This window comes from Paramacrobiotus metropolitanus, unplaced genomic scaffold (genome assembly GCF_019649055.1).
Source record: "Paramacrobiotus metropolitanus isolate TYO unplaced genomic scaffold, Prichtersi_v1.0 Parri_scaffold0000059, whole genome shotgun sequence".
NCBI lineage: Eukaryota > Metazoa > Tardigrada > Eutardigrada > Parachela > Macrobiotidae > Paramacrobiotus > Paramacrobiotus metropolitanus.
Window position 1 is genome coordinate 386,475 of NW_026570279.1, and position 14,102 is coordinate 400,576.

At 46.0% G+C, this 14,102-nt stretch overlaps 1 protein-coding gene across 1 annotated transcript; it reads right to left on the reverse strand.

Annotated features, from left to right (window-relative positions):
- Nucleotides 1–6,203: 6,203 nt before the first annotated feature.
- LOC129593097 (lysophosphatidic acid receptor 4-like) lies at nucleotides 6,204–14,102 on the reverse strand. The gene is made up of 4 exons (XM_055489287.1): nucleotides 13,841–14,102; nucleotides 6,758–7,106; nucleotides 6,594–6,646; nucleotides 6,204–6,529 (listed from the first exon to the last, which is right to left on the reverse strand). Exons 1-4 carry the CDS (start codon nucleotides 14,100–14,102, stop codon nucleotides 6,204–6,206), a joined length of 990 nt encoding a protein of 329 aa, XP_055345262.1.

Sequence of the window (14,102 nt, forward strand, 5' to 3'; positions counted from 1 at the left end):
TAACTAACTTACCCGATTAATGCCCTGGATATCTGAAGAATGGCCGGGATAGAACTTCTCGGGAGCCATCCTCAACCGAATTCAAGGTCCCATCTTGCCCGAATGGCGAGAAAACGCTGGACTTCGGGGCTTAGGTCGGTTAGGAGCGCCCAATAGGTGCCCTACTAACCGAAAATTTTTATAAGTTTGAAGCCTCAGACCCAGGCAAAGTGCACCCAATAGGTGCCATGCCGACCATTTCCGCGATTGAAGAAGGAATGTACCCGGCACTGATAATTGCCGCGGTGTCATCAAACCTCGATGACCCGGTGTTACCCCAATAGGGTGACATGGTTGCTGGAATAGATCCATAATTAATCTGACGGACTTTTAACCGAGTCAGAGAGTGACTCACAAGGCGTCTTCACCGGTTGAAATCCTGCGATTTCTGACTCAGAGCCTCAACTCACCTGAAGGCAATCTAGTCTCTCCGGATAGAACCGAGAATCGGCCTCACCGGACTAGAAGCGACCTTCGGTGACCCCAAAGGCGTCACCCCCTGACCTGATTTTTCGGACATGAGCCACGAGATGAATCTCTGACCTCAATTTCACCGAGTAGAATGGCCGGAAACTTGTCTGGCCCGGGCAAAATTGCCATTTTTCCGGCGAAAACTCCAACCTTTGTCGGTTAAAAGTGAGATACCACCGACAATCGGATTATAGCCAGACATCATGGGTAGGAACTGCCGAATCGCCACTGAATGGAGTAATTAACCTGGATGGCTGGACTGAAACCGAGGCAAGGCCAGATGAGCCCGAGCCAATTGAAGGGTACGGTATCACCGAAGCGGGGGTGACCCACAAAGCGTGTTCACCGAGTAAGTCCCCACCGACCCTGGCTCCAAGCCTTAAACTAACGGGCAACAACCCTAAATCCTCGGACAACAGTCGGAAATCGACGTCGCCGGACCGGAAACGACCCATCGGGACTCCAAAGGCGACCACCCCAGACAATTAGGTAGGACGAAGCCTGCAAAAGCCTTGGATACCGACGCTAACCGACTTTCAGGTACCAAAGCTAATCGACCCTCGGATACCGACGCTCGGACCTCTAACACCGGGGTCCGGACCCCGGTGTTATAGTATAGAACAGTATAGAACCATAGAATAGAACCATAGAACCAGTTATAGTATAGAACCATAGAATTTGGTGTCATAATGATCTCCGAGGCTAACAAAAACCCTTCAGTGCTCTACTCGCAGAACCGGACAGAAGTCTATGACCCGGAATGCAGACGTTGCGGCGCGATTAACCGCAATTATGGTTCCCGGCACGCTTGCGCAGAATGCATTCTTACCCGGCTGGATAAACAGTCTTCGGACGGAAGAGCTCACCGTGTCGATCAAGCCAACACCCTATTCCTTGAAGTTGTGGCTGGAAACCTGAGCGCGTACCTGTATCTGGTTGGTCACCAACAAGCGATAGACCAGTTGCATGGAGAGCCTCTGTTGCATCTTTGGGACCTGCACCGTTACCGTCAACGTACTCATGAACCAGGCTGGGAACATACCCCACCACCCCCGCAGAACCCGAAGTTGGTTAACGCCCGAGAACAACGTCGCGAGGAATTCCGCGAGGACGAACGGCGGAGGACCGTAAAAGCAAATATTCGGCAACCATCGCTCAATGCGGAACCCAATAGGTTCCCGAATGAGCAGTTAGCGCCGACTCATCCGCCGACGACGGTCATACCGACCGGACCGGACGGAGCTCAGTACGTTGCCCAGCTTACAAGGATCAAAGCCCCGGTGTCAACACCACCAGTCAGCTTACCGGTCAACAGGGCACCTCAGCCTATCAGCCTTCAGCCGAATATCGTACCGAGACAACCCCCGGTACAACCTCCGATGGTGGTAGTGACCCCAGAAAAGCTCAACCGGCCCCGGACCATCGTCTGAAAAATCGCGCCGACGGACGGAAGCTGGCCACCGAAGCACGCCGGAAGCCCAGCATAGGTCCGATAGACATCGGACAGCAAAAGAGCCTCGGTGAACTGGAACTTAATGGTAGCCGGACCCCAATAGGGTTAAGCTCACCATAAAACTAGCTGAAAATAGTCACGACGATGTCCCCAATAGGGACCTTGCCACCGCGGATTATCGGCACCCACCTCGTTCCTGCTACTAGCCGGACCCGCAATAAGGGACACGACAGTAGAACCCCCGCAAATCGCGTTCTAACTGCATCTTCTACCATACGGACCCTCAATAAGAGAAGCAGTGGTAGAATGGACCGGAAGCGCAGATCGTATTAACCACGTTCTGCTACCCAACTGGACTCTCAATAAGGGATACGGTATTTGAACCTCAACCCTCTTCGAAAATTCCAAGTCCAGTCTGACCCTTGGTGGGGTGGCCTAAAGTTCAACTGCACCCTCTGAGGGTTTATTTTCCGAATCCAAAGAAACGGACTCCCCGGATGGACCCGGTAAACATGAGTGCGGCCGTCAGAATTTCAGAGCTCGCACCGTACCGGCGCGTTATTCGCGGTTTCCTCCGGACAGCATCCGTCAGAATGTTCGGATCCTCCAGTGCTCAATACCCATTGGCACAGATCGTGTCATTAACCACATCTGCTACCAGCCCTGCAAACCTCGACCTTCAACCACGATTGGCCCAAAAAGGGGCCTTCACCCGAACTAACGCTATTTGTCTGCAGTTCGCGGCTTACCACGTTCTGCTACCGAAGAAAAGCAACCCGGACACGGAAGCTGTCCCGGGTAGCGACTTTATCTTACCGGTGAAACCCTCGGTAGAGTTGCCCAATAGGCGACTTACACCGATAACAAGGGTTTTGCCGGGATGAAGCGACCATCAGACCGTCAACAGCGACCTGCCAGCCAACCGAGGCTAATCGACCCTCGGATACCGAGGCTAACCGACCCTCAGATACCAAAGCTAATCGACCCTCGGATACCAAGGCTAATCGACCCTCGGATACCGAGGCTAATCGACTCTCGGATACCGAGGCTAATCGACCCTCGGATACCGAAGCTAATCGACCCTCGGATACCGAGGCTAATTGACCTTGGGATACCCACCCTCTACAAGTTACTCAATAGGTGACAGGAGACAAATTTGAGACTTCTGACCGGACAGAACATTCAGCACATCGCGCAATCACGACCTGCCAGCACAGCCGAGGGTGAATCGGGACTTAACTCGAGTACCTAGGCTGCTTTGACCCTTCAAGCCCGGCGAATATCCTCTCCGAGTTACCTAATAGGTGACAGGAGACGAACTTAGGATTTTCAGCCGGACGGGACATCAGTATTCCTCAATGCCAGTGCAGCCGAGGGCACAACCCGGACTCTAACTCGAGTACCGAAGCTGCCAAAAGACTTAGACTCAGCAACCGAGGCTGAGCACGGATTTAGACTCAGCGACCGAGGCTGAGCATGGACTCTGATTCTGCAACCGGAGCTGGCCTGACCCTCGGTCACCGAGGGTCGGACTTCAAAACTCTGAAGCCAACCGGATGAGGGGTCGGACTCCCGCACTGAGGCCATAACATCGTTCGGACCAGAACGTGGTTCACACTGCACGGTGCAGTGCGAGCCACGTCCACCAGCCACTCAACCTGTGGAAACCAGGCATCAACCGGTCCTTGTTACCCAATAGGTGTAAGGACACGGCATCACGGTTATGCCCAGATAGAACCTCGGTTCACCGGACGATCCACCGATTAAAAGACCCAATAGGTCTTATCCTGCATCCAGAGAGGGTACCTTACGGTATTCGCAAACTGCGACAGTGCCTCCCCCATCAGCTAACCCTATGAGCCCCGGCTGGATGAAGTCCAAGCCCGTCTTACAAGGCTACGGAGGTTCCAGTCAACTTTAACCGGAGGATCCCGGTCGGAAAGTGAGTTTCAAGCCCGTTTCTCCCCCGGCCACGGAGATCCACACCTTACCCAAAGTCAACCGGTCAGATGTAAGTTTCGCGCCCGTTTCTTACCCGACCCTCGGCGAAGTTTAAACCGGTAACATCGGGTATCCCAAGAACCGACGCCTCGGACCTGGATAACCGGACACCTTGAGGACAGGAGACCCCGGGAACGGGCGTCTTACTTGTCGGAATGAGCACCCGGACCAAAGACTTTGATTTTGTTTTACTGTTTGCTAATTCTGAAATGATGTTTAATTAGAAGTTAACTAGAGAGAGACAGAGATAAATGCTATATTTTTACTTTCATGTTTGCCGTTACGGATGTTCATCAACGGAAGCCTAAACCGGTCCAGCAAGAAACCCGACCGACCTTCGGATTTCTGCCGTGACTTGTATCGCCACCACAGGTCCGGAGGAGAACGCGGCACCGAGAGACCTTCATCGGACACCACCGAGGCGCAGCCACCGACCCCAATAGGGTCGTGTGCGGAGCGGGCACTGGAGCGGTATGAGGCCGGTCCTTCGCAGGGGGTCGGACTCCCGCCCAGAGGCATGTTGGGCCAGTCGCCATGGCAGCCTACGAGTAGGCAGCCAGCGACAGTCCCGCTTCCGGTGTGCTGACTCACACCGAGTCTCACTCGCTCTCGTACGCCGTATCAGCCTCGACTCTGGCTCGGCTACGCCTTACCACGCATACGGCTATACGTCTCGGCCAATCAGCGTTCGTTCGCTCGTGTTGGATCAGCCCAGTGCTAATAGGCATTTTCCATGTTACGGCTCATTCAGCCGCTCATTCCTGTTCAGTCATGATTTTGCTCACGCACAGTGCTGTACTTTATTGCTATCACACAATAAAGTCTCATTTTCCTCACTATTGTGAGCCTCTGCGCCGTGCTGCTGATAATAGCTGGCCGGGGAGATCGGTATTGCCCGGTTTTGTAAAAGCGGGCAACAGCGAATAAATCAAGAAAATTCCTAGTGTTCTTCTTTATGGTGCTCACTGTTCTGCTGACGTGGATGCCAATTACCAAGTGCAATCTAAAACTACTTCTTCGAACCCTTGGGAACTATTATACATAATATGATCTTTTTTTCGTCATGTATATTGACCCCACAAAGTTTTTCTTCATGGCCAATCCTGTCCAAGCAAGCCAAACTAGAAACCGCTGATCTCATATGGCTAGTTACACAAAGAGAAAAGTTGGGCAAACCTGCGCCGTGTCTGAAGCCTTGGATTTAGCCAATGATTACGTAAACTGGTGAGTTTTTCACTGCGCATCTCAAATTCGCAGTGTGGGAATATCGTGCGAATGCAGCAAAGCCCCGTTTTCGAGCCGAACATAACTATGTGCAGCTCTTTTAGTCACCCTCTTTGAGCCGCTGTAGCCGAATGAGCACATTAATTAATGACCTTTTTTAGAACGCATCAGAGTGCAGCAATGTTTTCACTATGCAGAGAAGCATCGTTTTGTGCGCAGTATGACTGCTTGTTACTCATCTACCGCCTCGCCTTTTTGTAATAGCTGTGGCTTACTTTCTCGTTCTCTTATTAACGTTGTTTTTATGTTGGTAGTCAAGTCTTCGGAAATTTCTCCTTAGATCAGATGACTGAAGGAAGCGCAAAAAAATAACTGTGCATGTTGATGTACAATCGATTGTGATGAATTCAGCGGTTATTTGCTTGGCGTCACTCCGTCAGCCAAGTACTTCGTCATAATCCACACTTGGAAGAACTTTTGCATCTGGTATCATACGAAGATAAGCAAGTCATGCAAACAACGGAGGCATTAATACGGATCGCTATACAAGCGAATATCATTGAAAACGGGAACTGAATGGACCCTGCGCTCTTAATTGCCTCGCTTAGCCTCATAGGTCCATGCCCTACTTCCGCTTATTACGGAGATTGTGCGTACTGCAATAATGTCGCGTCCCGTCCGATAATAGCAAACCAGTTATTAGGACTGGTCATAAATGCGTAATCGCGACGAAGCACTGCTAATATGACCTGGATGTGCATAAACTTAAGTTTCTCTTGTGACTAACTCGTTGAGCTTTAAGTCCAGCACTGAACTGCAGAAACAGAACGTATATATATATAATTATGTGTTCTCGAGGACAGACGACGTGAAGATTAATTTGTTGTACTGAAAATACTAAAATCACAAATTGATACACAGAAGCGTGTCCAGGTGGTAGGCATAGCCAAAAGCCACCGCCGCACGAATTATCTTCAGTAGTTCTGCATATAAACGCTATCGGGCATTATATGCATTAACAACGGAATAAGTTCTTTATGGCTTTTTGTAGGCTGGGCAAACTGGAGTGGTAAATGATGGGATTAAACATGCAACTCAGATACTGCAGACAAGTAGCTGCTACATAAAGGTTATCGTTCCAGTAATCAAAAAATTCTACGGACCAATAGTAGATCGTAGGCGGCACGAAGCAGACGAGATCGCAAATGGCCAGCAGCGTGAATAATTTATATTTCTTAGCTTCTTCCGCCATTCGCCTGTTACGTCGTTTATCTGGTACGCCGATACTGGACTGGGTTGATCCCGTTGCTCCGGATTCCATCGCATCTGTCGGTAGTGCACCTGAACACCAAAAAAAATGTGTAGTAGTAAGAATTAATGTATCTCGCATCAGTTTCGAATTTACCGACTCTCGTTTTACGTGGCCTTCGTGACAGCTTGGTGAAGATGGCAATGTAGCTGCACAAGACAAATAACAGCGGAAAATCAAAGCCAACAAATTCCATGACAAGTGTATACTTTGGTTGTGCTTCGTAATTGATAAAGCACGGCAACGTCATCGTATTGTACCAGAGATTGTCCATGACGGCCATGGGCGTCACCAGCCCAATCACAAAGATCCACATACCAACGCAGATGATCGATGACGACCGCAGAGAACGATTGTGTTTGTAGTACACGGGAGCAAACACAGACAGAAGTCGATCTGTGCTAACCAGCACCACTGTGTAGCCGATTGCCACCAGTAAATGTTGATTGAAGAAGTTGTAATAGGGACAGTAACTCGGGCTAGACGCAGGAAAAGCAGTGAACCAGATAAAGCCCGACATACTGAACAACGCCAGACCGAGATCACAAACCGACACATTGATAATGAAGCACGTGAAGGGCGTGCGAACTTTCGGAAACTGGAGAAATGCTGTTATGAACAGAAGATTGTAGGTGACCGTAACAATAAAAATGGTACTTACAGTAGCCGTTAAGGCGTGCGACAATGAGGCAGCTGTCGTGATGGCGCTAGTAAAGTTACTACAGTTACTGCACGTTAAATTTTCGGACAGTAAGGTATTCATTTTACAGGCTCGCAGTTTTAACAGTTTACCATGTTTTCTTGCACATTGATATTCTGTAGACATTAAACAGGGTCTGTAACAATTTGTCGTTACTTTTATAGTTGTTATAACCAGCTGCTGCAGTCAGCCGTGATAGTGTAATTTAAAGATTACAGGGGTGTATACTAGAATTAAATTTCACAATAACTATGTGCGTCTTCTGTTACGTCTCATTACCGATTGGGTGGGTTTGACAAAGCAGTGCGACGAATGTTGTTGCTCAATTTAACAGCCAATGAATACGTCTCTTGTCTGGAATACTGAACCGGTAATATTCAAGCAAAGGTGACATTCAAGGCAAATTAACTGCCGTCTATAGTAAAAGCTAAGGAACAGGCGGAAAATTCAAGAATAACAGTTGGCTGGCTGCGATGGCTAAGCCGCCTGCGATAACTGTTCGCATGCCAAATATCATGCGCATGTCGATGACAGATAAAAGTCGACGTTCTTCACTAATGACTAACCCGTCCATATACCCGTCAACTGCATGTGCAGTTTGTATTTCATGCAATGATAGACTGTAGCATCATTAATAAATAAGTCTCTAACCTAATTAGTCACAGATACTCACGTCTCACTAATATTTCAAATAAAAGGCTTCATTAATATATAAAAAAATTACCTGAGTCCTCTGTACTGAGTTCTGTTGCAGTTCATTTCCACATTTTGAACTAGACACGGTTTCTTTCGGTAACTGCTGTACAGGTCCTCAATTCTGCACTGCAGGGCAGTCTACGATAGTGCGCGGTGTCAGTACCAAAAACACGAGTACACATTCTGGTCAAACAGTAGTACGAATCGTTTAAACGAACGTCACTGTTAAAAGGAAACGATCAGACACTGCGCCCTCCATCGCTTCACTTGGTCTTTACAGGTTTGTTTCCCTGGTTATTTACATATTGTTTCCTCCAGTTTTGCAAATTGTGCTTCCTGTAATTAGTTTCATGTTGCATCCGGTAATTCGAAGTATATTAGCAATCATCCTGTTTGTCAGAAAAGCGTCGTCATGGCGGAACACTGCGAAGAACGGAGCTCGACAATATTTTCAAAAAAAACTTGGTTAGGTTTCGAGTGGGAGATTCTATCATCTCGGTCTGCATTGTATGAGAAAAATTGTGCTGATATAGATTCAGGAGTAAGCTGCATTCTTTTCAAAAAATTGCCGCGCATAAAGATGGGAAATAACAATACTATTTTAATCATTGTGGCTGGGTGCACGGGTGACCTTTTGAAGTCCGCACGGGTGTTGACTGAAGGCACATGATCCCTGCACGAACGTTAGCTGTGCTCGCGGCTGATTTGTTTTCGCGAATTTTTTGAATGATAAAGCGCCTCATTTCCTCAAATATTTTTAAATTTCTTTTTAAACTCAATGTTTTGACACTTAAATATTATGAAAACCTCAAGCTACCTAAAATTACTTTTTTTAAGACGATGTTTCTTAAGAGGAAGGAGTTTTTTAATTTGTTTTATTTTATTTTTAGGATGATTTGTTTTCAAGTGCTATTAATGTTGTATGTTCCATCAAAATTACACCATTCTTCCTTCTAACCACATTTTCGCTGCTGATAAAATTGAGCTGAAAGAGTGGCAATTTCTGAGTCCCGTCAAGATTCAGTTCCTAAAGGACCTATTCCCAACTCCCAATAAAATTGTCCATCCAATTCGTAAAGAAAAATTTACCGGCACTTGCACACGTTGTAAGGTGACACTCAAATGCTGATATTTACTACACGTGCAATTCAACAAAAGCTGTGGAGAGTGCAATCTTCCGGTTTGATACGATAAAAGTTTGGCACAGTGCCCCTAATTTCAGCGAAGGTAATATGTAGTTTGGTTTATTGCTTTAGCCTTCAGGTAGAGCAAAAATGTTAAAGATCAATATAATATTATTAAGCTTTATTCAAAATTTTCTCGAGTCCGGCTTGTGTGACTGAAACGGTAAATTTGTTGTGACTGAAACGGTAACGACTGTTGTTTGCTCTATTTCATTGCGGCTTTTCATCCCGAGTTACTGATGTAGTTAACTGGGCCGTTTTGGCGTCAGCATCAAGGTCATTTTCTTTACCAGTATCCTTTTACTTCCCATAACGCAAGGAAATAACTTCCTGTTATGAGCAATACGCGACTAATGAATAATGGGCATGGTTTTAACGGTAAAGAGAAAAGCCATGTAACCAGAGATTTCAACCCCGCAAGTGTCAAGTGGTACCGCTAACGTTTCTTCCATCTTGAGATCATCCGCCATATAAAGAGATGACCAGAAGAGACCAGACAGCATGACGTCGTTGCCCGTTCTGAAAAATTCTATTTGTCAACATTAGACCAGGCATCATGGTACCCGCTAGAAATGCGCTGCCAGGACGTCACAGAGTGCCCTTTTTTCCTGCAGCTTTGGCAACAAAGGGAGCGGGAGCGAACACGCGCAGCGCCGTGTTCTGGGCCATATTAGCGGAATCGTCGCTAGCTGCCACTCAAGAATCCGGTCGCCGGAATGGTTCTTCTGGTTTATCCTTCGGATGTAAAGTTATACTTCACCGACCTCTGTGGTCGGTTTCGACATTCGAATCTGAGATTAAGCGTGTGGGTAGTGGGAATTCGTTCGTTCGCTCCCGCTATATACACAAAGGTATAATTGGGCAAAGAAGAAGTTATAATGCAAAAGGCATACGTATCCTGATCCACATAATCATCTAAACTGTTTTCGGAAAGGTGAACTGCTAACAGTTTAGGTGGAGAATGGAACCTCCAGCTGTGATCTAAATAACTTAGACAACAACTGCAAGTAAATCAAGCGTTAAATTTAAAATGCAACGATTTAATAATTACACAACTACGCCTGTATTAGCTATCATATTCATCGGATGTGCTTATACATAAAAATAAGTACATTCAGAAAATCACTTTAATAATACGCTACTTCAACCACGCAAGCTGCATAGACAGTTTGCCGACTCATGTAAATACCGCCTGTGGCACGTTTCGTACCAAAGAAAAAAAGTGAATCGTTTTTTCTCTTCTTGTAATCACGGTAGACATCTGTATACAGGCTGTAGACACCCTGTAGTCCTATCGGTAGTCGCTAGGTTTTTTAGGATGTATACAGGCTGTCTACAGGGTGTCTACGGGTTGTCTACGGATGTCTACCACTGTATACAGGCAGCCCTTCTTAAGTTCAGCTCGATGTTCTGCTTATATACACCGGTAGTCATATGTAGACACCACTGTAGACATACTGTAGCCACCTGGTTTCTTAAGTTTCCTTAGGATGTGTACAGGCTGTCTACAGGTTGTCTACGGATGACTACAGTGACTACAAGACGGAAAAAAACGTTCCGATTTTTTTCTTTGGTACGAAACGTTCCATATATACAAGCTGAGAGTTAACTGGGACATTCTGACAGCACAAGAACGATTTATGCGCTGCATCCCACACAGGTGCATTTAATATATATGCATAAATCGTTCTTGTGCTGTCAGAATGCCCCAGTTAACTCTCAGCTTGCGTCGTGTTTCTTCCTTCTGCATCACCTGCTTTGTTGCCGCTCATAAATATTATTTCTAAGTTCATCCGCTCATCGGATGCTGAAAGCTGTCTTCCTCGCTATCTCCTGCTGCATTCGGATAATTGCGAATGTGTTTCGGTTTTGTGTCAGGGTGAAACTGTCTTGCCTGTTGTGCTGTGTGCCTGTCGCATTCTAATCTAATATCTCCGGTAAAAATCAAAAGGGCCTTCGCATCACAGTCAGTAAAACAGATTACAAGTGCAGAAGAACTGCCCCTTATTCTAATTGTCGCTTTGAGCAAAGGCTGCAAGAAGCGGTCTTTCAGGAAGCGTGTTGGTACATATACGCGTATATAGACTAGAATTATGCGTATACAGACTAGAATTTTTGCTTTCGCGCCTTCGAACTTCGAAGCCTTTTTTTGGTATTTAGTTGTATCACATTTTGTGCCTCGTAACCAAATAAATCAGTTTTCCTTTACAGGCGTGAAAACGGTTTTTGCGCTCGGTTCTGAATGACATAACATTCAAAAATGTTCAAACAAGTGTTCCAAAAGTGTCATTACAAACTGATTCTCTTCCACTTTGATACACATTTACTGTGTATGCATTCCGTTTATACTGAGGTACGGATAAATATATATCTCTTTTATAGCGGACTGCATTTCTAGTTCCGCTACCTTTTCGAAACTCGGATTTTATATTTTAGTTTATGGTTGGTGTAGTTCATATTGAAAATCAAAACAAAACAGTTAGAACGGTAGAAAGACGATCTTCCCATTTACATTTTCATGCGCAAACTCTGATCGATCAACATCAAGATTTTTGGATTTTTCGTGACCCGATCCTGGCGTTTCGCGACGGGCATCGATGTCATGCCGCCTGATTCTTTTTTGTTGCTGCACAGCCTAGGGCGTCGCAGTACGCGGAGTCTATGCCGTACCACGTGCGCAAGCGATATCATACATAATCTGTCTGTTCTCTTTTATGAATTATTCACGCTCGTCGTTCGTTACAAGTGCGCACCGATCAAAACAGGAAATTATTTCTTTGTCTTTATGCGAAGTAACAGGAACCTAACTGCAGGAAGGAAGTAAGGCTTAGCTGCTGATGCAAAAATGATCGTGTTAACAAAATCTGGAGCAACAAATACAGATACTGCAGTAATAAACCGGCGCACTTATGCGGTACTTCTGCCGTACATGATGATGAATCATTGCAGTCTGGCCAGTGGAATTCCAGTTAAGCAGATAAACCTTAACCGAATTTAGAAGGGAACGATATGCTGCTTTCATATCAGAGACGCTTTCGCTTTGTGACCTCGGAAAATAAATGTCCGCCAATGCCGCCATACAAAACTCATCACCCGAGAAAAAAATAAGCCTGTTACGTACACAGACATGGATCTCAAAAGTTATTTCCGGTACTATTGGTATGTGTCCCTTTTCGGCATGTGACCATAGTGTCGCCACACAACAGAGCTCAAAATGTTAAAATGATTATAAAATTTGAAAAACGGATACGAGTTATTATGGAAATTTGTAAAAGGATGCAAAAACAGCAAGGATGTAAAAACAGTCAATGTAGCAAGCTCGAATACCATAAAGGGAGCGATGGCTTTACTGGCTTAAATGTTCTTTAGTAGGTACGCCTATACAGCAAAAATATTGTAAAGTGTGAATCCTTTGCGCATTGTATTCCGGTATTCCTGATATGAGGCAATACTTTTTAATCGGTATACGTTTCAAATGCGCTGCAACGCCGGCAAATATTAAAGTTCGTCAAGTTGTGGATTTTGCTATTACAACCGTATCTGGAATGCCCTGCTTTGCGCGGTTGTTCGTAGCTGAGTTTATCACAATGCATCGTGAAAATATTGCATCTTGTTTTGTTTTGTTTTGCGTTGCCGTTCGATTTCTAGGTCTGCAATTACCAAAAGTTGTTGAAGAATGTTTTATTTCAACATAAATGAAATGAACTTAAAAGCGAAAATCAGCGCAGTGGGGAAATAAACAACATCTACAGTACTCTACCACAGATAATCAATCGAGGTGAATAGAATAGCAACGCGAGAACGGTCTCTTTTGAAGCAGAATGGTTTTCCTGCACTGAGAGGCTGACCATGAGTAGACAAGATCATTGATCAACGCTATGATTCGGTTAAAGCGGCGGCTACGGACACGGCAGGAAGTTCCCAACTGTTCTGTTTGCTACGACACCCAATTGAGACGGACGGTTTCTCGTTCTGCTTACAGAAACGGGGCGGGCCGTAAAGAAAAACGCAATGGGGTCAATTACACAAGACAAAAAAAAGAGCATATTTAGCATCATAGTTGCCAATGCTGTGCGCTGAAAGAACCAGTTATACAAAGCACCAGGCACCCAAGTCAGAAGGATGGTAAGTACCATAAAGAAGTACACCATAAATTTACTTCGTTGATGTCTGCCTTCACGAAATCCGCAGCACAAGTTACCTCGTGCAGCTGCAAGAATAACACATTTATCTTTAGAAAACAAATGGCTAACTGTAAGGCCTTCTTACCAAACGGTTAAATTAAAGATAAATCAAATTACCTGGTAAGGTATTGTGTAACGATTGACTGACAAGACCGACTGTCTGCTTCTTTGATCGCCATATTTTCCACAGAACATACGGAAAACTAGCCAGAATTAGCCAAACCCAAGGATATAACAGGCTTCTTACCACGGAAGAGTAAATGGGCAGAACGCGTCCTAGGACTCTCATATTGTCATCGCACGATTCAGCACCTGTGTAACTGGAGAGCCCCACGACTGTTCCCGGAATGCGTAACACGATAAACAAAGCGTTGGCCACCGTACAGATAGCTACAGCTATCTTTTTGTTATGGTGCTGTCTGTAAAACCTTGGCCATGTCACAGCCCAGATACGATTGATGGCGATGAGTGCGTGTCCAACGGAGGTCATCGTCTGGATGTTCCATTCTTGTATTACGTGGATCGCGCACCAGGTAAATGTTTCGTAGGAAGAACGCCCAACAGCCAAAAGAAACGTACCCGGTATTGCCAGGGCCATGGAAGTTGCCTGTATTAACAGCACCTGCACGAGGTAAATGTTGAAGGGAGTGTGCAGGGAGCGGTGATATCCGAAGTATCCCAGCACAAATACCGACAAAACAAAGGAAGCGGAGTACTCGGGTAGTAATATAATTGCACGTAATCGTTGACTGTCCAAGGTCGGATTTGACACATTGTCTCGAAGGGTAAAGCCCAGGAAGGCGGTGTTGTTGACTGTGGTGTTTACTGTCGGGTACGCCAT